The sequence below is a fragment of the Condylura cristata genome, unplaced genomic scaffold, assembly GCF_000260355.1.
Source record: "Condylura cristata isolate star-nosed mole 26May11 unplaced genomic scaffold, ConCri1.0 scaffold00019, whole genome shotgun sequence".
In the NCBI taxonomy this organism is placed as follows: domain Eukaryota; kingdom Metazoa; phylum Chordata; class Mammalia; order Eulipotyphla; family Talpidae; genus Condylura; species Condylura cristata.
The window spans coordinates 29,308,529-29,335,875 of NW_004567120.1; the positions used below are offsets into that span (position 1 = coordinate 29,308,529).

Sequence of the window (27,347 nt, forward strand, 5' to 3'; positions counted from 1 at the left end):
AATGAGTTCAGAAGAGCTGGGCCCTAATTCTATAAAACTGCTATACTTATAAGACGAGAACAAGACCCCAGGAGTGCATGAGCACAAAAAACTGGTCCTGTGAGAATAGAGAAAATGTGGCCAGCTGCTAGCCAGACAGAGAGGACTCACCAGAAAGCAACCCTGATGGCACCTTGATCTCAAACTTCTAACCTCCAGAACTGTGAGAAAATAAATCTCCATTGCAGAGGCCACCCAGCCTGTGGTATTTTGTTATGGCCGCACAAGCAGGTATGTAAGTATATACCCACAAGTGGAATTTGCTAGGTCATATGATAAGTCTATGTTTACTTGTCTGAAGAACTTCCAAACTCTCTTCCACAGCAGATACACCATATTATATTCCTACCAGAGGTGTATGAAAGTTCCAATTTAGCCACATCATTTTGATTGCAGTATTATAATAAATAAAATGAAATAATATCTAATGATAGGCAACTATCTAAATAAACTAGAATATACCATATGACAGACTATGCAGTTTTTAAAAAAACAATGCAATCAAAAAACACTAAAGACATAGAAAAATGCACAGGATATCAGAGTAACTGACAAAGACAGGATTAGAAACTCAGTCATGTGTGATACAATTTCATAAACAAGAGACTGGGAGGAAATATTGCAAAATGGATAGTGAGTTTGGGATTGTTTAATGTATACTTTCTGTATTTCCCATATTTTCTACAATGAAAACATATCATTCTAGTGAATCAAAGAAAGCGCAAATAAAATACATCATTTTGAAAAATGAGCTGTATATTACTCAAAAATTAAGACTAAGAATGGTACATCTTCTAGTTTAAATGGGCTACAGTTTATCTTTTTTGAAAAGGGAAGAAAAATGTAGAAAAGAATGACATCTCTAAGTGGTTAGGGTAATGCCTGAATCAAGAATTGCAGATATTGGACAGAGGATCTGAATAGACATTTGCCAAAGAAGATACACAGTTGGCCAATATGCACAGGAAAAGGTGCTCAACATCATTAGTCATTAGGAAAATTCAAATCAAAACCATAATGAGATAGCACCTCAACCTGTCGGAATGACTAACATCAAAAACAAAAACACAAGATAATAAGCACTGGGGAGGATGTGGAGAAAAGGGAACCCTCGTGCACTGTGGGTGGGAATGTAAACTATGGAAATCATCATAAATGTTCCTTAAAAGCCTAAAAATAGAATGACCACATGATCCAGAAATTCCACTTCTGGGTATTAATCTAAAGCAAACAAAAACAGTAACTCAAAAAGACATAAGCAACTGTATGTTCACTGCGGCATTGTTCATGATAGCTACGACACAGAAACAATCTAAGTGTCTGTTAATGTGTGAATAGATAACAAGATATGGTGTGTGTGTGTATATAATACACACAATACACAATACAATTGTATACAATTGTGTGTGTATATATATATGTATATCTATGTGTGTGTGTGTGTATATATATATATATACACATACATACATATATATATATATATATATATATAGTCAATGGAACACCACCCAGCTATTAAAAAAGAATGAAATCTTGCCATTTGTGACAGCATAGATGGATCTAGAACCTAAATTATGCTTAGTGAAATAAGCCAGACAAAAACAAATATTATATAATTTTATTCATATGTGGAATCTAAAAAAAAAACAAAACAAAAATCATAGAAACAGCACAGACTCTAGTTGCCATAGGACAAAAGGGTTGGGGTAAGTGAGTGGGAGAGGAGGAAGGGTCAACAGCTACCAGTTAGCAGTTATAAAATAAGTGATGGAGATCTAATAAATAGCATGGTGACTATAGTTGATAATAATGCATCGTGAAATTGTAAGCTGTACTGTGGTAACAGATGGTCACTAGACTTACTGTTGTGATCATTATGCAATATATACAAATGTTTAGTCATTATGTTTTACACCTGAAACTAATATTGTTTTGTACATCAAAAGGGGAAAAAGTACCATATTTAAAAAAGAAAAAAAAGTACCATATCACATCCATTAAAATATGTAAAAAAAGTTTTTAAATATCGACAATAGTAAGTTCTGGCAAGAATGTGAAGAAATTGAATTACTCACATATTACTGAGGAATATAAAATGTTATATGTGACATAACAGGGAAAATATACATTGGTTTCTGCCCGTTTCCTGACACAGAGCATCTCAAAGCTTTGTAAGTGCCTATGTGGTAAGAGCATTAGATGCATCTTTTGATCAAATGCTTCCTCATAGTCTGATATTTCTAATAGTTCCTACATGTGTTGAATTTCCTGGGTGATACCAATGTCTTGCTCTAATGAGATGACTGGGAGCAGGCTTCTGGATAGGGCCTGGTCCCCAAAGATCCAGCCATTACAAGCTTGGAATTTTCAGCCCCACTCCCATTTCCTAGACAGTGGAGAGGAGTCAGACATGGATCGATAATGCCTATAGAGGAAACCTCCATAAAACCCCAAAATTACTGGATTCAGAGCTCTTCCAAGTTGCTGAACACAAGGAGGGGCTGGAAAGTGGTATGCTAAGTGGTGACACCTTGTGTTATATACCTCTTCTATCTAAGAAGTTCATCTGTATCCTTTACTATAGCCTCATAATAAACTGGTAAACACTAGAAAATAATTATAGATAATGCCTCACTTTAAGCAAATCTGTCATATAGAAACATTGGAAAATGGCAGATTTATACAATAAAGTTTTACTGCATTTAAAATCATTCTTTTCCTGATAAGAAATTAATCCATGCTCACTGGAGAAAACTTGAAAAAAAGAAAAAGAAAAATGAAGGAAACAAAATCACAACCCACACATAACAAACTATAAGTATTCTGGTGCATTTCCTTATAAATTTCTTTACACATATTTTTTAACTGTGTAGTTGAGATCATGTTATAAATCTAGCCTATCTCCTGTTTTATTTAATTTAGCATTCTATATTAGCTTTTCCTATAAAGCCTATTATATGAACATCCCATATTTATTTGACCACAAATCTACTGATGAACAATTAGGTTTACCCAATTTTGCATTATTATAGTAATCCAAAGGTAAATATTTCCATACCTAAATCTCTTAACACATCTCTAATTACTTTATTAGGATGGGTCCCTAGGAAGGGAATCATCAGCATTAACTGGTATACATGTTTTAAGGCTTTGAAGAATTGTCCTATGTTACATTCCAAAAAGTTTGTTCCAATTTACATCCCTAGCAGTGGAAGATTAAACGTGATGAGGTTTTCCTAGCTAATTTTCTACATTAAGAAAGACACTGCCCCCCATGTTTATTGCTGCTTTATTTACAATTGGAAAAACATGGAAGCAGCCCAAATGCCCACAAGTAGATGACTGGATTAAAAAGATGTGGTACATATATACAATGGAATATTACTCAGCAACCAAAAAAGAGAAACAATGTCTTTTGCAGCAACTTGGATGGGGCTGGAAAAGATCATGCTTAGTGAGATAAGCCAGAAAGAGAAAGAAAAATACCGGATGGTTTCACTCATAGCAGGAGTATAATGGACCAGGCGAGAAAATAACAAAAATAATGAACAACCATATACCAGAGACGTTTTGTGGGGGTGGAGTGGGGAATGGGATCAAAAACGGCGGGGGGGGGGGGGAAACGCACGGGACTATGGTGATGGCACAAGGGTGACTTGGTGATGGGAAACCCGCGGGGATTACAATTGAGATGGGAAAAAAAAATGTACAAAATGATGTAAAAATAAACTATTATAATAAAAAAAACTTGCAAAAAAAAAGGTATGAAATTCTGGCACATGGAAGATATTATGTTAAGTGAAGTAAACCAGACATGAAAGGAGAGATGTATGAGTCCACAAATATGAGGTAACTAGAAGAATCAAATACATAAAGATAGAAAATAGTGCAGTGGTTAGCAGGGGTTAGCAGGCGAGGGGATGGGCATGCTATGAGTGGGGATAGAGTCCCAGCATGGGGGTGCCACATGGTTCTGCAAATGGATGATGGTGATGGTTGCAGCGCAATGGAAAAGCACTTCATGACATTTACAAATGGTTGCCGTGGAGGGAAAACAATAATAATAGATAAGAAACAAAATTAGCAGTTAACTATAAATCAGAGATATTCTGCAAGGGAGAGGGAGGAAGAGAGGAGCACAAGGAACTCTGGAGATGGTTCACAGGTGAACTGACAGGAATTTTACAGGGAATGCCTAACAGGAAAAAGCATATAAGCATAAATTGTACAAAAATGAACAATGATGTAATATATATATATATATAATTTATATGTAAATAAATTTTAAAATGTTTAAAGACACTGCTTGAATTTTTATTTTTTAATTTTTAGTAGGCATTGACCTTTTTTATGCTAACTACCCAAATTACATGTCCTGTTTTATGAACTGTGCAGATTTCTATTAAAATCTTAGTCCTTCTTTTAAAAAAATTGATATGTGTACTTAAGAAAATATCAGAACAGGGCCCTCCCTGCTGTCACAACAAGTTAACAGCACTATGAAGCTATCAATCCCCAGCGAGTGAGGTGTCCACTTGGCAGGGCAGACCTCTCCTGTATCCCACTGCTCCCCTCAACAGTGTGTTTCAGTAGATCCACCTGTTCTGCTCCCCACTCTGTTTCTGGTTAATCCTCTCACACACCCCCACCTGGTACCTCTGGCCTGTACCTCAATTTTTTGTGTGCATAAATAAATAAATCTTAAAAACATAACAAAAGAACATATCAGAACATTAAAGAGAGGGAATTCTTTATGAAAATCTTCACATCAGATCTTTAAATGTCAAGTTCCCTGGCTCATTTAAAATGAGCTTCAATTTATAAAAATCCTATCTACATATAGCTTTTTAACCACACAGAATAAGAAACATCCTTCCAACCTTTGCATAAAAAATGAGGTAAGCCAAGAAAAGCAATATACTCAGGAGCACACCATGGCATGTGTAAAGAATGCTGGAATATATGTATTGATAACATAGGCACTGCACATATAGGTCAACCACTGGGCATACTTCCTGCCTGTTTTCTATCTTTCCAGGGCTCTGCACACCATAGAGAGTAATATATGAGCACACGCAAGAGAGAAGCACAGACCTATGCTTTGTGCCATCCTTGCCATTGCAGCAAAGAAAGAAGAAATGAAGGTTTTCGAATCAGACCTGCTCCAGCTTCACCTCACACTGACTGGAAGGAGTTTCGTCTAGCTCCTCGGCTGTAAAATGGTGACAATACCTATCTCCTGGGGTTCTTACAAGTCGTATGAAAGAAAGGGACAGCACTTAGCACAAGGTCTGGTATACAGTAGGAAGTCAGTAAACGTCAGCCGCTTTCTCCTTGAGAACACTAAGCCCTGCACAGCCCTTCCCTCCCCGATGCTGCCCTCCAGTGGGCTAAGGCTCTTCTCCCCTCTGGAAGGCGGTGCCACCAAAGACAGTCAGCAGAGTTGAAAGTCTAGGTTTAGAAAAACAAGTAAAGTGCATTTTTTCTTTACCCAAGAGGCTTTTTTTTAAGTCTTAGGCTAGAGGACATCTAAATTACGATTTCAAGAATAAATAAATAAATAAATGATGACTTGATCCACAGAAGCAGTTGATTTACATAGTTCAGAAGCTTTTCTCTGTCTAAAGTTTCCTAACTAAAGTTATCCAAAGCTATCTTCCCACCTCTACTGATTTTTCCCGAGGAAAACCACCCTGACCCTCTGCTTCAAGCCAGCCTTTCCCCCAGACAGAGTGCCTTTAGCTGTACTCACCCACACAGTTGTCACAGATGCTGCAATGGGAGGCCCGGGGAGGCCGGAAGATCTTGCATGTGTAACAGTACTTCAACTTCACAATCTGGTTGTTTATCTGGAAATTTTTGATACGAGGGGGCGGTCGCTGGCCCTGGGGTACCGCACCATTGGTAGCTTCTGTAAATCAATAAAGACAGTTAACACCACTGCCAGGCAGTGACTGAGCCCAAAAGTCACCACCTCTCCAAAAGCAGTGAGATTAATCAATGTTTCCCTAGCCCCCAATGTTTTCTCCAGACTATCATTTCCAAACAGATACTCAAGATCACAGAGTATGCCCCTAAATTTCCGTTGAATGGCATGCAATCCTTTTTGTGTACATGTGGACAACTGATCCCTCAAGTATTTTGGCTGATTACAAAGAAAGGATTCATAAAGGAAATTAACACGGCTAAAATACATATGAAATGAAAACATCCAACTTCACTAGTAAAGAAATAAAAATCAACACACAGATACCATTTCCACCTACTCCATTAACGAATACTACAAAGAGTCGATCCCCAGCGCTGGCAAGGACAGGGAGAAGGTGTTCTTATACATTACCAGCAAGCTGTACGGCATGGTTTACCAAATTTTCAAATGGGTCTATTTTTTGAGCCAGCACTCCTAGGAGTGCATAAAAATCCAAAGAGATGCACAAAAGCTGCTGACACAAGGATATTTGTCACATAGTACCTCTTAATAGTGGAAAACCAAAAATAACCTGAATATCACAACAGGAGGTTAGTTAATTAAATTATGATCCATGTATAGGATGGACTATTTTGTAGTTACTTAAGATGTTGGAGATGAGCAAAGATGACCCCAGAAATATTCACAACATTTTGCAGCATGAAAATGTACATATATAAAAGGACACTATCTTGCAAAATTAAAATTTGTGCATAAAAAAAGACTGGTGCAAGTTAGAAGCAGGAAAATTCATTTAAAAAATAGAGGAATGCATGCTTATTGGAAAAAATAGAATATAAATAAGAAAAAAGTCTGACTATCTTGCAATTCAGGGATATTCATGCATTCTGGTATATTTCCTTGTAATTTTAACAGATTTCTGATTTTAAACAATTGAGAAAAATATTATAAATACAATTCTGTACTCTGTAGTTTTCAACTCACTGTTGAAAACAGTGAACTGTGAATATGAACTGTGAACATATTCTCACAATTGTTACTTTGTCCCCTGAAGACATCACCTTCACTGCCAATGCAATGCCCCACCCTAAGCATGTGCTGTGTTTAACCATTCCAGAGTATTGGACATTAAGTTGCCTCTGGTTTTCTACTATTTAAACGTTGCTGCATAAATCCACTTGATCACCACCCCCAGGTCCAATCTCCTCCTCCTAAAGAATATATTCATATGTTCAAATTCCTAAAACAGAAAGAAAAGCATGCTGAAGTCTAAGCAGTAATATATGAAACTGCTGGCATTAAAATGGCAAGGCCCATATTAAAAAGGGAAAAGAAAAAACGCATGCTTAAAATCCTTCTACATTAATTGTATAACCGTCTTCTTATTTCCTTTCAGTAAACCCTGAGAGAACTGGAACTGCAGGGCAAAGGGTATGGACCCTTTGAGTCCATACTAGTTATTGCCACATCGCTTCTCAGACAGATTGCATCAATTTGCGTGCTTGCCCATCTGCAGCATACAAGAGTGCCTGTCTCGTTGCATCCTCGCTGTGCAGTATAATTCTAAAAACAGAATATTTTTTAATTCACTTTGACTTTAAAAATATCTGCCATATGGGACTTTTTTCCTTTTTTTGCAGAGTAGGGTAGATGCTGTGAAATCAAACAATAACAGTGTGTCAAAGTCTTAAAAGGACAGGGATAGCTGCTCATTAGGATGTCTCAGCATGCCACCCGGACGTCCCTTTGCATGTGATTTACATGAGGACATCTGGAGCTAAAGTTCATGGTTGATGCTCCTTGTGAGAAGCCAGGAGGAAAGGAAATCACATGCCTCCTTCTCCCCATCCTCCCAACCCCCAGCCAGAACACACCCAGTGCAGGGCTGAATGTAAGTTACAGAAACTGGTCAACATAAACATACATGTGAACTTCAGAGTGCACGCTTCTTTCAATCAAGGGAAACATGCTAAGTATAGAGATCACAACATGACAGCTAAGTCTGGGCCCTAGGCCCAGTGATCCAGCTAATCTTGCTAACAACCTTCTGTGAGAGGCCAAAGCCAACTCAGGTCACTGTCGACCTTCAGTTTCTCCATATGCGAATGAGAAGTGGAAGATAAAAGAACCATCCTGATGAAGAAAAGATGACACAATTCTCCCTCCCTATATTGCTCCTAACTACCCCATCACCAACAGATCTCCCCTGAAATCTTGTTGTGCCAACACACCTGCCTTCTGCTTTCTTCCCACCACTCCTGCCCTCACCCCACCCCTATGGAGTTCAAATTCAGATGTGCACAAACATACTTCCCCCAGCTCAACTCAAACAGGACAGAATTTTTTCAAAAAGTCCACTAAGAAGCAAGAAGTAAATGTAGCTAAAATAAAAAGAGATTATAAAAGCTTTCAAAGCATCCGAAAAGACTATCAAATCAACAGTTTATATACCTTAAACTTACACACATGTTATGCTGATTATATCTCAGAAACACTGTGGGAGGGAAATAAATCAAGTGGAAAGGGGGAAAATATTTCACTGACAATAGCATGCTTATAAACATTAAGAATAAATTCAATATGAGAAGTACAGAAACTAGACACAGCAGATTACCTCTCTTGTCTTGTCCCCTGCCCCTTGTAGAGTACTCAATAAATTCACCTTCTCTGCTCTCCAAAAATAAAAATAAAAAGAGCAACTAGATGCAGAAAATTATAAAGATTTTATTAACTAAAGCTGGAAAATACACTAAGACATACTGTCTTCTTGGATAGAGAATATTAAGAAATGTAAATTCTCTCAAAAAATATATAAATGTTCCACAAAACCTATTAATATCCCAACAGGTTTGTTTGTTTTGAATTAAATAAAATATTAAAATCCAAAACAAAAAGAACATCATGAAAGAACTAAAGACTAACCAAAGATCAGTGCTCCATGGTCATAGCCTTTAGTATCACAAGATATTCTACAATATCTGGCTTAGATGTTGACATAAGCTACTTGGGTACCAAACTTGAGAATAATTTAGGTAGGCACTGCTTTTGGGCCTGGTGGGTTCCAGCATCCTGTTAGTATTGACATCATAGCCTTCTTTCCCAGGGTGAGCTTCTGGGACCTTCTCTAGCCTTGGGATGTTCTGCTTCAATTCATGAATGCACCCTGGCTCCCGAGTAGTACAGCACTTCATCTCTATGGTTCCTGTTCGGGGTGATACTAAGCATGTAACTGCTTCCTTTACTGATTCTAGAATTCTCAATGGTTCCTGGCACTACAGCAGTCCCATCTCATCTTGTGTGTTCCCCTAAAGCAGGAATTCTTGCCTGGGACCCATGAATAATGCTTCAGATCTACTAATCCCCTGGATTACATCCAAAATTATTGACGCCCCACCTCAAAGCAAAAAATCATGCTCTTGGACACAGTGCAGTGAGACCCTGAGCACAAAGCCCTCCTGATGTACAACCCAACACAGGGAAGAGTGAGACATGTGGGTTTCAAATATTGTAACACTGCCTTTCAAATTCACCGAGTGGTCATGAGCTCAGGTTCAGGCTCTCAGAGGGAAAAGGCTAGAAGCAACTGTTAATCTGCAACTGTTACGACTCCATTTCCCTATTGATTAAAGACATCCTACCACACAGTGTCATGCCAGAGGGTTGGAAAACTCACCTATCTCCATTTCTATAAATGCTGCTTCATCTGGTAGGGCGCGAGGAATCACTCCAGGGTCACTGAAGCTGGTTCTCAGCAGGGTAGCCATGGAGAAAAGGAAGAGCATGGCAGCAAACACAGGGATAGCAGGAGACAGTTGGACAGCCAGGTAGCGGCATCTGAAGAAGGCAAAAATGGGACATTTTGTTATACCTATCCTATGTTGATCTCAAATTGGTCTATGCCCATCTGGTTTCCACAACAAAATCAGCAGTATCTTGAGGGCAAGGATCATACTTTTTACTTTTCATAAATTACCTAAAACACCTAATGTACAGGCTATACACAGTAGGAACTCAACGAATATTTAACTAATTGATGCCACCTATAACATACTGGAGAAAGTATCAAGGGACTTTCTCTAACCACCCCCCCACTCAGCCCAGTCCCTCTTATGAGCCTCCTGTGCACTTTCCCTCTGTGCCTCTCTGCTAGACAGGGAAGATACTGAGCTGGACATACAAGCAGCATAGGTTGCTCTCACTCTGTGAATGTCTACAACTTTTCATACCCACTCATCTATCTGACACGAGGTCTGAACTCGAGATGGAGGGAGAAAAGATGAGGTCATGAGACAGAGTCCCAGTATCAGACAGGTGATGTCCACCATGCTTCATGGTCAGTGAAAACTCGATGCTGCAGACTGATTTTGTAGCATCCTTTTCCTCTTCTTTCCTCCACTGGTTCATGCCCATAAGGAAGGGAGTAAAAAAATTATAACTCCTTAGCACCCTTTCCCATGTTTGTGCTCCTCTTTCCTCACCTGGAAGGCCACTCCTCTTCCCCTCTGGATAGCCCAGGTTCTGGAGACATCACCATTGCCATCACTACAACTACAATTTACAGGTACCACACTTAGCTACTTATAATTGTTATCCAATGCTCACACTAATTCTAGAAGGTAGAGACTGTTATACCCATTAGATAAATGAAGAATGAGGGTTTTAGAGTGGTCTTGCCTCCTCCAAAAGGCCCAACTCAAACTGCACTCACAGCTCCCCAAGGTAGAGCCTGCCTTGTTTCCCAGCTTTTTTCACTCCATTGACCCCCATCTCTCCCAAATGGGCTTTCTATCAACAAGACCCTTATCTTTGGAGAGCACGAATACGAGGGTTCAAATTCTGACTATATCAGCTCCTACTTGGGCTACTGAGCTAATGTCAGTCTCCTTGTCTGAGAAATGAGAATATTAGCCCTTCAGAGGTCACTGGGTGGAGCAAATGCTTGAATCTAAATAAAGTGCTTAGAACTGCCCTTGACACATAGCAAATAAACACTAAGTAAATGTCAGCTACCAATATCATCGTGGTTCTATATCTCCTAGAGCCTAATACAAGTACAAAGAAGTTATAGACAAATACTTGTTGAGTTAAACTGAATTTCAAACCAAATAAATAGGAATATGTGATGAGAGTTGTCACTGACCTATTTTTATTCTCCTTTTGAGGCACAGAGATCTTCTCTCGGAGACAGACTATAAGAGCAGAGGAAGTGAACGAAGGAACAGGCTTACCTTATCAGTATACCCCGGGTTGTATGTTCCTGCAGTTTTGGACCAATCCCCATAAGATCCTCCCTGCCACACCCCAGTTACCTTGGGGTGTAAACCAGCTGTAATATTAGGCTGAGCAGTCTGTCATGAGGGTGACCATTAGTGAACCTGCAAAATTATTTTTTTGTGGCTACTTATTTCCTTGCCTGATTGTTTTTAGCAAAATCCTTGATCTTAGCTTGCTATTCTATGATTTACTTCCTTCTCCGAAAAGCCAAGGATGGGGGGAAATCCGAACTGAAGAATCTGAGTAACTGAGTGCAGGGTAATTAAGGTCCTTGCATATCGCTAGTTGTGGATTACTCTCCCTTCCACTGTACCAATTATCAAGACATGAATTCAGAAATGAAAGTCACCTCCACTTATCAGAGACCTAAAGGACACCAGAGAAACACAAGGCTACTTCATGACCAAGTGAAATTGCCACACACAGAAAACAACCATCTTCCTAGTCACTTCTCATCTCTAAGATCACTCATGACAACAAAGAAGCAATGTCTCCAGGACTCAAACTGCCCTGGATATACAGTCTTCACCAAAAGCCTTAGAAATTATCAGAGTTATCTGATTAGCCACCAAAGGGAGTAAAAATCATTTTATTACAGAAGAAAGAGAAAGAGAAACCAACCACAAGTATGCACAAAAAGTTAATGTGGCCCCTATGCTCAGCTTAACTAAATCCAATTCCAACACTTGCTTATCAGCCGGACAAAGGATAGCATAGATTTGAATTATTCTATGCCGGCAAGGATAAAGGTCTCTGTACTACCCACACAGACTATCTTCTGCACCTGCTAAAACAATCCACTCTGTATGTCAACAAATACACAACAGGCCCATTGTATTGTTCTCCAGCGATGAAACTACTGGCAGCCAGTTGTCTCTAGTTAGCGGGTGTGGCTGAACAGGCAGATGTGGGACCAGCAGGCTTCTCTACTCGGACTAAGAGGACACTTAGAAAGCCAGTGGCAAAGACTACTGTGAACTACTACCCATGATGCCTTTAATTGTTATGGTCAAAATATCCCCTCCTTGGCTAGCCCTATAATTGCAATAAGCTAGAGATCTGTCTCTGACAGGAATAAGTTATGGAAGAATTGGTGGCAATTCCCAACACCAACCTCTAAAGCCAGGACTATCCTTAAACATCCCTATCATGTCTTAGGGTAAGACTAGATCTGCCATCCACAAACATAAGCAAACTGTTTTTTTTTATATCCCTAGTGCTTTCTATCTATATCTTCCTGGAATAATGATATCTATACACGGCTGGAAACAGAATCTCCTTTGTCTTCAAAGTACCAAGAGGCCTTTCCCTGACCAGTAATAAGAAGTTACTTTTCCCCCTTCTAAATTTTATAAAAGCAACCAGTTTCCACTAACTCTTCATTTCTGCCACCTGAAGAGACATCATCATTCTAAGCCATCTCTCCCAACTTCGTGACTGGCCTCAGCTTTCCAAAGCTGAGCTGGATGGCAGGACCCCACGTGTCTCTGCCCTCTTGGGGGGTACTGACCAGCAGTAACCAGCAGTGCCAGCTGCACTGGTGTGCCATGTCCCATCCCCCTCCATAGCACACTGGTTCATTGGAAGGAGAATGACAATGACACAGATTTCAATTCACATGGAAAAGACTCAGAAAGGTTCATGATTGGAGCTGGTAAAATCGAGACACATTCCATGGCGGGGCTGTTCCTCATGGACAGGCAGTGCTCTGCTTCTAAGTCTCCAAAGCACTTCTTGCTGTGTGTTTTGTTGCTGTTCCTTTATCAGTGCTAAATAAGCCAGCCAACAAACACTTATGAGTCTCACAAATGAAGAACAAGAGAAATGGGAGTTAATTTTGTTGGGGAAAACATACTAACATATGAAACAGCTAATAATCAAGGACTAGGAGGGTGATTCAGACTCTAAGACTGTGAGTGGTCAGAGAAGGGCTCTCCTAGGAAGCTGACGGCTGCTTGAAACTGCTCCCACAGCTCCACTGAGGGTGGCTGTAAGAGCAGTGCAGAGAAGCGGGGAGGGCCCAAGGAATAGGGCCCCAAGACGGCCTCAGTCCCAATTAAGAGAAACAAGCCTTTGCTATAAGTGCCCCCTGACATGAACGGCTGTCTGTCTCCTCACAAACTACCTACCTCTGGAGCACAGTAAACATGCACCCAAGAAGACTGGGTCAAAGTTCTTCTGATGGCAGTAACAGTTGGCCCACGAGGAAAAAGTTTCCTTGGGCACCAGAGATACAGTGAAAATCAGCCTCCAGATTCACTGCTACATGAAAACACATCACCCTCTCTGAACCAAACGGGGCAATGAGCCAACCTCTCACCAAGGAGGGCTAGAATCTCTAGCCAGGCAAACCTGCTAAACAGCTGTGAAATTTCAGTTATATTTCACATCTCAATTCTAACAAATACAACAAATAACAAATTTCAGTTGCAATACACTCCTGCTCAAAACTTAAACAACTCCCTGCTGTCTGTTTATTATATTCAGCCCCAAGCCCACAGGCCAGTATTCCCAGGCCCTCCGTTAACTGGTCTTATCTAATCATCATCATAAGGTTCCTGTCTTCTCATCTCTGGTTCCAGAAACATCCCCCTAATTACCCTGAATTCACTAGCTTTTTGCTATTGCAAAAGGCATGAGGTACCTCCTTTGTTCTTAAACACAATACCAGCTCTGGCATCTTCCAGGAGGAAGATTTAGGAAGTCTCTTCTCTCCCTCAACAAACATCTCAACTGATGTCAGCATGCTGGGGGACATCCCTGTTTTTTGTGCTTGCTTTTCCCAGAACAGAAGATCACTATATGCAATTAAGACTCATTTTCAAAAGATGGGTGCTGCATTCAGTGGAGACTGACAGTGTGAAAGTCATTACCACCAAAGGTAGTAGTGGCTGAGAATATACAGATAAATTTTGAATGACAAAACCATTAAAAATTTAGTTTAAGGAAAGTACACTGTTCAGGAGACATAACCTTACTCTTCTCAGGGGACTTTGCTTTATCAGGAAGTTAAGCTTAGGTAAATACAGTGACGGATTGCTATCAAAGAGGCAACTACAGCTTTCTAAAGCTGGCATCTGGTTGGCCAAGTCACAGACAGTATCTTAGGCTAGCACGGGACTAAACCTCCAGAGAGTAATTCTCCAGAGAATGTCTTCTCATTAGAGATCATGATAAAGTCACTATTTCCGTTTCCTAATCTCACCTAAGAAACTTCAGGAACTTTGACCTTATCACTGTAGGCACTGATATTCCGTCATGTCAGGGTTTGGTCTTTGTTGACAATAGCCCTGTGTCTCTACAAACCTGGTAACTTTGCGTTGTCAAACCAAAGGGACACAGCGCCCCTTTTGACCAGACCACCCACAGAGGAACACAGTAGGGAGCACGCGTTGCTTAATTTTTCTAAGCATCATCCTCATTCTGGCAACAGGCTAGGGGGTGGCCAGAGGTCATGATTCTTTATGTTTTCACTTTCGGTTTTGATTTTTTTCTTGCATTACTGTAGTCCCCACGGTTCTCCTACCACTGTAACCCTTGTACTCATCCCTCCCATTTTGCCCCTGATGATTCTTGGTTAACTCACAAAGCTCCTACTTTCAAAGCTGACTTTCAGAGATACGCTTCCCTACTCTTGCAAGGCTGCCAGGATGCTCGCAGTTTTCCACCAAGATGCCTAGCTCAGGAGTCCCAAATAAGCAAGGTAGGGAGTCCCAAATAACCAAGACAAGACACCACTACATAGCCCAAATGGTGGCTAGCAAGAAGCCAGAAAATGTTGGCCTAGCATTCAGCACTACACACAGCTTTAGGAATCGGAATGTTTTCAGGAGTCCAAATTCAAAAGGCAACAATGAGATGAAAGACAGCATCATACAGAAACACTGGCTGGTTAAAACTTGAAGTAATAGGTGATCTTGATGAAGCAATCTCACTTCTGTGGTCCTGGTTTCCTCACCAACAAAGGGGTGGGGACAGAGTCCACAGCTCTCCCACCACCACCACCACCACCACCATTCCTTGATTCTGGGAGTCATATTTTAGGTGCATCCAGAGTGTAATAACTCAGCAACATGTACTGAACACCTATTCCATGTAGGCACAGGGCACTTTGGGGTTACACAGACCTAGATCACCCCTGACATTGACAGAGCTCAAAGTGTAATAAGCATGGAATTCAGAAATATAAGAAATGTCATATAATTATATGTTCAAGAGTGGTATGCACAATTAGCCCTCTGAGTGCAGAAATTATTGGAAAGGCATCATGAAGGAAGACTCAAGAAGGGACCTGAAAGAGGGAAAGTTTGGACAGGCTAGAAATGGAGCAATTACTAAGCAATGTTATAAAGGTTTTTTTCAGTTGATCCAATTCAACGACTCCACTGTACATCAAAAGGACCCACAAGAGTCAGTTCAATGGGGTTTGACAATGCCTTGAGAAGATCTCCTCTATACCCCACACAGTGAGGCATAAGCACTGATCAAACAGCAAAGTGCTCCACCTTCAAGGGTGAAGAGTCACACAGTTATTCTTCCCACAAGACAAGTCTGGAGACCTTGACCCTATTGGCAGTCTGGTCACAAGGTTAAAAGAGAGTTAGCAAGCCAGTTCCGGAAGACAGTGTACTTGGTCTTTTTCCCCAGGATCACGCTTTATCATGAAGTTGGGTTTGGCTAAATACCACCACAGCCGTGCAGGAGCTGAACAACTCATGGCTGGCAGTGCCATTGTGCTATAGTGTCCTGACTTTCCGGGCCAAGCTGGGGCTGTGTTTATCACATGAGCTGGACAGGGCTTAGGCAGGAAGAACTGAGCATAGTTCGTGCGCTCAAAGTTGAAACTGGTAGACCACACTCACATTTCCTAAACTCCTCACCCTTATGGGAATTAGAAAATGTGTTTTAAAGCCCTGTGACATTTTCACTCTTCTATATCTTCTTCTATCCTCTCCTTTTCTGTGTCTTTGAATCTCCCAGAAAGACACTAGGGAGTTACCCAGACTCTCAGTTACATGAGAGTTAGTGATAAGCTAGCCCACCTCCCCATGCTGGGCAGGAGCCCACTGTGATGGCAGCCCGCATGTGGCCACCCAGCTTCTCTGAGAACCCTCTATTGCTAATAACACAGTGCTGACCAGATCCTAGATGGGCATTGTCTCATTTTATGTATTCAACTACTGTCTGTCCACTGAAAATTACAGGTCCCTCCCCTGAGGAATCTAAATATGTGTAGACAAAATCCAAAAATAAAGAGATTTCCACAGGCATTACTCAACGCTGCATGTGTTTCATGAAGGGGCACCCACGTGCCTGGCCAGAATTCTCATGCCATCTGGCCAACCCAAAGCTGTGTCATGGGTCGCCAGAAATCAATTCATACTTGCTCCTGAGCACCTGCTGCAAGCACAGCCCTGTTAACAGAATGAATGAAGGTCTAGATGTGCCTCATGATGTGAACTCCCTTCCCCAAAGGCAAACTGCAGCAGACAGAGGAGAGGGAGTCAATGCTCTGGGGTAACTTGCAGATGAAATAAGCATGGTTCAGACACCCTCACCTGCCTGGAGGCAGGCAGGGGACTAGATCAACAAGTTTTCTGATGTCCTCCTAGTTTCTAAGACCTGCAACAGAGCCCATTCTCTGGCACCTCCCCCACCCAGTCCTACCCTAACTGTGTGGTAGGTAGTAAACAAGAAAAAAAAAATCATCCAGAAAAAGCCTTCACTCTAAGAGGCGAGCTGTTGTCCACTGCACAACCTGCCCTCATCTAGACACAAGGCATCCACTGCCTAGAGTGTCTGTGCATTATACACGCACGCACATACACACACACACACACACACACACACACACTCACAAATGCAGATTCCACCATTTTTAGTCAAAAAGATTCATCCCCAGAGTTCTCTCCCTTTTGGCCAGGTTTCTACTTTCCCATCCCATTCCATTCCTCAGCTGACACATTTGCTGTCTCCTCTCCCATCCTCTCCCTGGATTCTCTCCCTATCCCTACAGCCAACAATGCTCACACTATTGCACAGACAGGTGGAATTCAGGGCAGTTTACCAATAACCTCACTCTTCCTATCTGAGGACAGAGCACAAGAAGCAACTTGAGGAGAAAGGTCATCTTGGTAGAAAACTCAACCTGCCTCTGTCAAACAGCAACTCAGCTAATCGCAAGCTTCATTCCACAGAAAGTTTTCTTCAGAAGCCTCCGGGGTCTAAGGGCACATATCCAATCAAACTGGCTCCCAGATACAAAAAGGGTCAAAGGCCAAGAACTCCAAATCTCAAGATCCCCGCGGTCAGATAAACCAGAGGTTTTCTGGGCCCAGAACTAGCAGCTCACCAGGGCCTGAGAACAAATCTCATCTCTATGTTGAATGGTTCCACCCAAAAAGATTGAACTCTGCTGCTGGGGGAGGGGTGGTGCTGGCAAAAAGAGATAGTGATTCAGCAGCGAAAGAGAAAGGGAGAACGACAAACAGCAGAGTTTTAGTGCTGCACTTCCCAAAAGAAGCAAGGCGGGAATAAAGCAAAGAAAACTTGGAAAGGAGAGTAGGGATATGGGGGTGGGGGATGTTTTTAATGTTGTACATATGCCTGCCTGACTGCACAGGCTAACTTGTAACACGTGCATGCGCATGAGCGTGTGCACACACACACACAGGAAACACAGACTGGAAAGCAGCTGAGAAGCCATCATCAACCTGCCTGACTCTGCCAAATACTTCACAAAGGCAGCAGCAGCAGCAAAAGTGCCTTTAACAAAGAACTCTTCTGACCTTCCTTTCCTAGCCCCGTTATAAACTGGGTCCCCCTCCTCCCCCTGCTTTTACTCCAGCCAGCTGCAACCATCAAAAAGTCTGGCAAAGCAGTCTAAAAAATCACTCTTGATGCACTGGGAAAGCCTGAAGCCCTTGCAGAAGAAGGACAAAAATGAGCCCCGAGAGACAAGAGCTCATTTTAATTACCCACAAAGGCTGGCCAAGGAGCCCCCTCCTCCCTCCCACAGCCACGCCCCAGCATGGCAGCTCCATTTCCAGGTCACCCATGGACGTGAACTATAGCAGGCTCCTATCAGGTGTGGCTCACAGTCTACACACACCTCTCGGTTCCTCAAGGCCCGCTTCATTAATAATCCCCAAACAATTAGCATTGCTGCCATCCCTAGAGTATACAGCATTCTCCGTACACCCAGTAGTCATGCCACAGTAGCCTAGAATCCACTGGCCACCTCCCTAGAGCAGAGACCTATACAGACTTCAAACAGTGGCTCTAGTATTGCCCATTGCATCACAGAAAAAAAAAAAAAAAAACTCCAAGGCTGATATCACAAATAGAGAGTTGTTTGTGTTGAGGGAATTTGAGTGAAAGAGCAACTCACATTTAATAAACACATATGTGCCATGCACACAGCTAGTTAGTGGCACAGCTGAGGCTGGAGCCCATCTGCAGGTTCCCAATTCAACTGGCTTTTCAATTAAACAGCTAAGCTGGGAGCAGAGCCCTAAGGAAGCAAGACCCAGAATAACAGGATAGGTGAGTGTCGAAGACTGAAAAGGTGAGGTGAGTAATAAAGCAAACTCCTTTACTTCCCAAAATGCCACGGGGGCTCCCAAACCAGTGCCATAAAATTCGTCTTTGCAGGAAGCACCCACTCCACTAAACACAAAGTAATGAGTTCAACTGACACCATCTATAGACATCACGCAAGAGGATAGCACAGACCTTCAGGGACCATCCACAGACTCCCCACAAATGTCCTTCCCCAAGCCCCACATAACTCAATGGAAACTTACTCGAAGGCAAAGAAGAGCGTACATGTTCCCAGAATGAGGAAGAGGGTCAAATAGAAGATGCCCTTTTGCCGGGCCATCATGACGCGGCCATCACAACAGAAGGTGTTTCTGCCTGGAAGCTTCTCCCATTTCCGCGTCACCTTCTTTCTCACCACCATCACAGACATGATTGCAATTCCTGGTCCAAAATGGGCTTTGTGATTACAAAAGAGAAGAAATAGAAGCTGAGCCCAGCTTAGAGACCACACCGCCTGTTGTCGCTGCCACTGGATCAAACATCATCGAAAGTCCAACTTCCAGCCCTAAAAAGAAGCACAAAAAGAAGAAAATGAGGCAGGAACGAGAAAATGCAATTCAATCTCCCTTTCCCAGAGGCAGAAAGATGAATACTGCCTGAATGGTTGGGGCAAGGAAATGGGAAAAGTTTACTTCCAATCTGTATCTCTAAAAAACAGTCAAGGTTAAAGTTTCTCCAAAAAAGAAGGGGATTACTATACTGTCATATAAAGCCACCGTCTAACTTCCAATGGAATAGTGATGATTTGATCACGTTAGAACCTTGCAACAGAAGGGATTTTATATGTGATAGCCCCAAATACTTTGTTGGGGAAATGAGTCAAGTGAAGACCAGACAGCGAAAATAACTTATCCAGGGTCACACAGCCCCAAAGCTAGGCCAGGAAAAGATGTCTGCTGACTTTCAGTCCAGAGCACCTTCCACTATACCACAATGCTCCATAATCCCACTAAGAGATCTCAAAAAATAATAGTGGAGTTCCTTATACAAATGTATACAAATGTATAGTTCCTTATACAAATGTATACTGTCACCCCTCCTCCAGTTCTTCACCTTTTTTCTTCAATTAGCCACTCAAATATGAATCACAGCAGGGCACAAGTCACCCTCTGGCAGAGCTAGGAGGTTCTGGACACTCTGTACATATACACAGGCTGTGTTTACTTGAAACAAATTTCCCCTAATCAAACCCTCTGAACTTCCTGAGTCCGGGAAGTGAACCAATCTTGTTGGTCTAGCCTAACATTTGTGGGAATCTTAATGAAACCACATCACAGAAGTGTAGGTGAAAGGCTGACTTAAGCAGGAGAGGTTCTGGAATGGTTGGCATTAGATAGTGGTTGGAGGGAGGGGGCAGGGGAGATAGCCAGCAGTTAAGAAAAGTCATTAAGGTGCTTTCTGGGACCAGTAATGAGCTCGGCTTAGCATCCTGAATCCCACAGCCACTACCACCCTTTCCTCCTCTCAGGTATGGGGATGCTCTATTTATTGACACCACATGCCCCACACTGGCAAGAAGGAGGCGGAAGCCTGCAGCCCGACTGACGGATGAGAAACCACCAACTTAAGAGCTGGAGAGGGCAAGGGTCCAAATAGAGGCTAGGCGATGCGCAGGGCCACGCCAAGGTGGAAGGCTTGGGAAAGGGGAGGGGGCCCCAGAGGGGCTGAGAACACTTCCTTTGTGTAAAACTAACCTGGAAAACAATCTCCTCCAGATAAACCGGCCCAGCAGGAGACGAGACTAGCCAGGGAGGCCGGGCCGGGAGAACAAAGATCAGAATCAGTCGAGCACCCGCAAGCCGCCCAGCAGCTGAGGGCCAGAGGCCGAGTCCGGGTCCGAGCAGCGGGTGCGGCCTCAGGAGGCCCGCCCGGCCTCTGCCACGCCGCCGACCACCGCCCCAGGCAGGTTGGGACGCGCGCCACCGCCACCCGCTGGTACACACTCACACCCGGCCCGCCACGTGTAGGTCGCCCCCGACCAGGGGCTCGGCTGCCTGGGAGTCAGTGGGACAGCGCCCACGTCCGCGCGCCCCGGGGCCGCCCACCACGCGGCCCAGCCCCGGAGACCCCCACCCCCACCGCTGGTTACCTGCACCCGGGAGACCCAAATCGCTCGGGAACGCAGGGCAGGAAGTGAACTGGCCCAGAGGCCCGCGTCGGCCGCCAGCGGTGGCAGCGGATTCTCCTCAGCTCGGAGGTTGCCTCCTCCTGACCAGGGGCCCCAATGGTCGGGGCCCTAAACCAGCTGTGGCTACCGCCCACCGCTGGCCGAATGGAACGCTCCTCACGTCACCAGGTCGTTTCAGGAGTTGCTCGCCTGCCATTGGCTGACGAGTCTCGACGCCCCCGCCCCTACCATCCCTGTCCCGAACTGCCATTGGCTATACCCCCACGCCACTCGACCTTGTCCCCGCCCCATTCCCCCACCCATCTCCGGGCTCCCTGCCCACCTGCCAAGCCACTGACAGCCTCCCTTTGGGAATGGAGCGCCGAGATGTGAAGAGTCGCTTTCTATTAATACAGTTACGCAGAGACCAAGGGTAGTGACGACGGGACAAGCAGGAATGGGGAACCAGCCATCCCTATCCCCACCACACACACACACACACACACACACACACACACACACACACTCACACGGCGACACGCTGAAACAACAGATCTGGATGCTCGTCTCAAACGAGGTCTGCCCTGGGCCTCTCCAGCCCTGCTTGCACAAAATCAACCGCATCCCGAGATTTTCACTCGTGCTTCCCCTTTCTCCGCAAGAAAACAAGTCCTCTGCTCCCAAGTTCCATTCACTAGTTAAGGACTCTACCTCTACCTCATTCACCCCGGGCCTGCATTCCTGAGGCTTTTAGAACAAAACGGTCGTTAAAAAAGAATTTGAAAAGGAGAACTGTTCCCAAGAACGTAGAATCATTTTGCAGTAACGAAAAGAAGCCATGGACAGTAACGAAGTTAAAGCGACTCTACTGACTAGAAATAAATTCTTCCGGATGATAATGAAGTAAAGATTGTCCAAAGGGTTGTAAATTTCTATTTGTTTTAGAGGGTTTATGATAATGGGGGGGGAGAGGGAGGGAGAAGTAGGGATCTTGGGAAGAATCCCCACCTAGCACCACGTTGATTTTTTTCCCTTCTGCCACATTTTTTCCGCAGTTATTTCTACAATGAACCGCTGCTACTGATCCCAGAGAGACTCATCCTTTCAAAGATCAAGATTGGAATGGGGAAAACAGTTGAGAACCACAATATTAATATTATGTCAGACTTAAAAAGGCCCTGAATCTGTTTCCATTAGTATGGTTCTTGGCTTCCAAATATAAGGAGAAATAAGAGAAAAGGCTGAAGGTGGCCTCTCCTTACCTGTCACACTGTTGGGGAAAAGTGGCCAGATGGCCAACTGTTTTCCAGAGCTTAACTAAAGTTTGTCTAGGCTCAGGATATTTGGAACTAATACAGAAGAAACTGTCAGGGCTCTTTCCACGGCAGTTTTTTTGTGTTAGTTGAAGGAACACATATATGGCCAACAACTATGTGTCCTATAGGGCAGTGGGATCCCACACAACATGAAGAACTGTGTTTGCCACTTTATTAGAACCCTTCAATTGAATAGGATTTTTAAAGCCACTAGGTAATTCTCCTATGAAAGAGATGTGCTATAATTAATTTATAGAGAAAAGCATGTCTTTATAAAGTCAATTGTTCCATAGCAGTCATGCGCATTATAACCATTGGTTTATTCCTTATAAACCATATAATCAGTGTCATTGTTTCCAGCTCTCCTCTTTGGATCATGGTGATGTTGGTATTGTGCACTCATGGCATGGAAGAGAGAGGAGCTTCCCTCTACCCCTTTGCCCACACCCACCCTGGGATTCCCAAGCCTATGCACACCAAATACCCTTAAGAATAGCATGGCCACTCAGCTGCCATCCTGCTGACTAGAGAGCTGTCAAAAATAAACCTCCATGGCACCCAAACATATTTTATCCATAGCTCAGGTACAGGTGAAGCCCAGAGAGGCTTGGAATCAATGTGTCACAGCAACACATTCTTGAGCTCTGCCCCTCCCTACCCTTGGTCACATTCTCCCTGGGATTAACTGGCTGTGTAGCTCAGGCTTGTGTTATTACAATCTTTTAGTATTTCTTTACTACTAAAAGAAAAATAAGAAAAAATTATATGGACAAACGCTCAATAACACTTTCTTCTATGTAATTACATCATTTTATGTAATATTGAAAGTCTTACTACACACACAACTAAGTGATTATAAACTGAGATTTTCCTTTCCTTTTCATTTCTTTTCTTTTCTTTTCTTTTCTCTTCCCCTTTCAGGGGAACTCCCAGACTTTATGCATGTAATTAAGTGTTGATTCCTTTGAAGGTGGGTGTTCCAGATATCTCTTATGCAATCACCCGGAGGCCCACTCAGTACAGACCCCCAAAATTATTCCCCATCCTGCATCTGAACTCACAATAGCCCTTCTTACTCCCTCTGTTCACTGTAGCCTCTAGTCCCCCTTGGGACTGTAGTCAAGTTCCTTGTCCTCCTTCCCACTAATGTATCCCTTCCTACTTGATCTACTTGACCTTCAAGCCTCTTCATACTTTCTGGTTATAAATAAATATATATTTGTAAAATTAATTGGTGAACAAAAGAATAAACCATGGGAAACCCTATAAATTATGACCAACTAGTGTTCTTACGCAGCTATTTCCATGAAGCCTGGGCTGCTATCAGTGACATAAAAGAGGCAGGATGATATGTACAGTAGATAATGCAACAGCTTTGTGACAAGAGAGACCTAAGTTTAAATCCTGCCTCTGTTACTTGATTGTTTGTGTAAACTTCGCAAATAATTCATCCTTTTGAGATTATTTCTGCATCATTAAAATAGAACTAAGAACTACCTCATAGAGTTATAAAGGGGATATTAGAAAGAATGTGTGTTAAATGAAAGAAACCCAATTGATGCTGTATGCTATGGTGATCATCCACATGTAACAGTCCTCTCTCGTTTCCTTCCTTTGTCTACACTGATGACTGAGGGGGGTAGAGAGATTTAAAAAAAAAAAAAAGGAGACCCATTCTTCACTTTGTTGAGTCCATTTCATCCCCATATTACCAGAGTCTCTAAATTCATCACTGAAGTTAATCTTTATCTGACTAACATTTTGGTTTCCCAGTCCCCAGGAACCCCTACTGACTGGGAGAAGTTTAGTAGCAATCCTGTCCAAATCGAATGGTTATTTCATAGCACCACCTTTTCAAGTGAGTCTTCAACATTGCCACCACATGATCTATTTCAATGGGTGGGAGGAAAACGGAATCTCATTCATTACATACCACCTGTGTTCGTAATATGGTGCTGAGTTGTTGGCTCCTATCAGAGACTGAGAAGCACCTTGAAGCTGCAAATTCATGAAAGCCAAATATACAGAGAGCCAAAAATACATAAAGACTACCTTGAGTGGAAGAGAAGGTAATATCACAGTGCCACAGTTACTGCCTCTGATGCTTGTCTGCTTCTGCTTGGTCTGTTTGTTTGTTTCTAAGCTGTGCATTTCTGACTCCACCTGGCATTGTTTCAGGCGCCATGCTTAAGCCCTCAATATTAGTCTGAGACCACCCTCTCCAAGAGGGTCATAATCACATCAATAGAGACAATTTATTAAGGACCTTCTTCAAGCCAGGGCTTGTGCTAGGTGCTTTAAATGGATTAGATTCCTAGACTGTGATATCCAAATGAGAGCATCTGATACTGACCCAGCACAGGTCTAGTCGATGCCTCTGCCAGCCCTCTCATTCCAGGAGATGACATCAAGGCCTTCTGTAGCCCCAAAATAAAAGCTGGTTTGTCAGTGAATCATTAGGTATGTATTGAGCATTCACTGTTTGCCCAACCTGTATTAGGCATTATGGGAAATACCAAAGGGGTGTAAGTCATGATTCCAGCATCTAAGGAACCTAGACTATTCTAAGGGGGAAACACCAGCTCATGGGAAGTCATTAAAGGTAAATAAAAAACAGTGCAGAGTCCATTTCTCAACCATTCATAAGAGTCTTACATTTTAAGGGACATTTGTCTACAAAGGCTGTATCCTACCAAATACGTTGATCGTGCTTCCTTGCCCATTGCTCCCCTCAGCAGTGTATCTTGGTCAATCAGTCTGTTCTGTCCCCTACACTGTCTCTGATAATCCTCTCACCTCTTGCACCTCTGGCCTGTACCCCAGTTCTTGAATGCACAAATAAATAAATCTTTAAAAACAAACAAAAAAAGATATAGACTATATACAGAAAAAATATCAAGCCATCACTTTTCTCTCTGTATATATAATTTAATAAAATGTTTTACATTCATTATTAAGTTTTCTTAAAGTGAAGCACTTAATTTTGTTAGTATACCCCTTGTACCCTGATATTGGGATCAACTGTGATCAAAAATAGCAACAGAAACTTTTTAATAAAGTGACCGAGAAAGGACCCCAAAATACAAACAAAAACTAGAGACAGAGCAAGATTTTCCCTATTTCTGAGAAGGATAACATGTAAAGAGCAAGAAAAGAAAGAGAAGGGAAACAATTTTTAACTCATATTTTTAAGAACAGAAATGATTTCCTTGTGTTATTTAGTCAAGGAGATTGTACAAAGGCAGACTTTTTAGAGTAACTTTTTCCCACTCAGTGTGGTGCTTTAGAAGGGACTTTATGAAAGATTATGTGCTGAAATGCAAGTACACCCAATATATATTAAGTTTAAAAAGCAAATGTCTTGAATTTTTATAAAATCCAACGTTAATCAAATAAAAACACATGAGTGAGCTTATGTAAGGCTATTTTAGAAATCTGGAAGGTTGTTTACCAAATCTCTGGGGAGTGAGGAAGGTGAGCCAACTTTTAAATTTTAATTTATGCACTTCTTCAATGTCTGTATGAGTCACAAGGACATTGTTAATTTTAAGACTTAAAAAATAAAGATTTTGAGTATCATAGAGTTCTATGCATCTTGTTCAATATGGTGCAATCACCACTGCATTTATCTCTTCTCCCTCTTAACATACCTTTAGAGTTATTGTAAAAGGATTTAAAATATGTAAGTCCACAGTAAAGAAGAGAAGAGTGATACCAAATGAGGATATATTTCATTAATATCTGGAAGATAGATATTGGAGGGAGAGATGTTGACTGAACATACTTGGACTAAAGTTGACTTTGGAGCAGAACAGCACAGAAAATAGCAGGAAAAAAACCGAGAATATAGAAGGAGGATTCCAGAAGGGAAGTTAGCAAAATAGGAAAATTGAGGACATAATAAAGGCACAGCACACAAGACATAAACCAAAAGAAAGCAGTGAAGAGATACCAAGAAAAACAAAAGCTGCACAAGAAGTTTATAGATCAAATGTGAGGTATAGGTACTAATTAACACAGGAATTAAACTTAAAAAAGAATATAGTCTAAGCATTAGACAAAATAAGAAAGAAGCTGGAATACAGCAGAGATATGGTAGAGAAATCATATATTGATTCCACCTACAAAAATATAATTAGAAATTTGAGGAAGATACAAAACCACTCAAAAGTACTATTTTCCAATAATGAGGACAACTAGAACATGGAATGACATAGAGCAATTGATGAAGGTTGTGACATTAAACATATTTATGTAATTATAGTAATGTAAATACTCTCTTTAATGGTTTTCAACTTTTGGAATTCAATCTAGAGATAAATCACAGGAAACTGAATTACGATTACAAAGTGCAAAGTAAATGCTAACAAACTTAATGTAAAAGCATAGCTTACAGAAATTGGAAAGTAAACAGAGTTAGGGGAAGTGGAAGGATGTGTAGAAGCACTAATCTAATTTTAGAAAGTATGGAATCAAGAGATCCTGCTCTAGATGATGGAACAAGAAAGAGTGATTTATGTGTCTCATATAAAGGCACAAAGGTAACCAAAAACACTCAAAGAAAAAGATACACATTGAGAAGGGTATCTATAGGGAAGGAAATTGAAAAGTGATTTGCTAGGAGGAAGAGGGGTTGAACTTACAGTGTAAGGAAGCTAAACTCCCATCTACCAGTGCCCCACAGAATTAGTCAACCCAGAAAGTCAATGGTAGTGAGGTCAAGAAACCCTGGTTAACATGAATGTGTGGATAAGAGCTCCATAACAAGTTCTTAAATGAAGTTACGGCTATCTAGCTAATAGAGTTAACTCTAAGGGAAACATGATGTAGGAAAACAATTCGTTCTTTGGTCCCTGTTAGAGAAAAAAATTTGATGGAATGGGTTTCTTTGGACGCGCTAGAACAGGGAAAGCACCGCAGATGGGGAGGCGGGTGGACTACTACCCATAGATCCTCATACCCACCGGCACTATACACCTGGCAAATGGCCGCTCATTCACTTACCTCACGCTCACTACCCTGCCTCTTCCTCCTAGTCTCTTCAAAGACTCTGCTTTCCAGAAGGCAACATTCAACT

At 42.1% G+C, this 27,347-nt stretch overlaps 1 protein-coding gene across 1 annotated transcript in view; it reads right to left on the minus strand.

Moving 5' to 3' along the window:
* The window catches only part of ZDHHC9 (zinc finger, DHHC-type containing 9), a 31,731-nt gene extending 10,630 nt beyond the window's left edge, over positions 1-21,101 (minus strand). Inside the window, exons 1-4 of the mRNA XM_012727253.1 lie at positions 20,937-21,101; positions 19,051-19,352; positions 9,645-9,805; positions 5,795-5,953 (exon numbers count right to left, since the gene is read on the minus strand). Of these exons, the coding sequence (XP_012582707.1) occupies positions 5,795-5,953; positions 9,645-9,805; positions 19,051-19,217 (487 nt within the window). The 5' untranslated portion in view covers positions 19,218-19,352; positions 20,937-21,101. The remainder of the gene's footprint in view (positions 1-5,794; positions 5,954-9,644; positions 9,806-19,050; positions 19,353-20,936) is intronic.
* Positions 21,102-27,347: the final 6,246 nt, after the last annotated feature.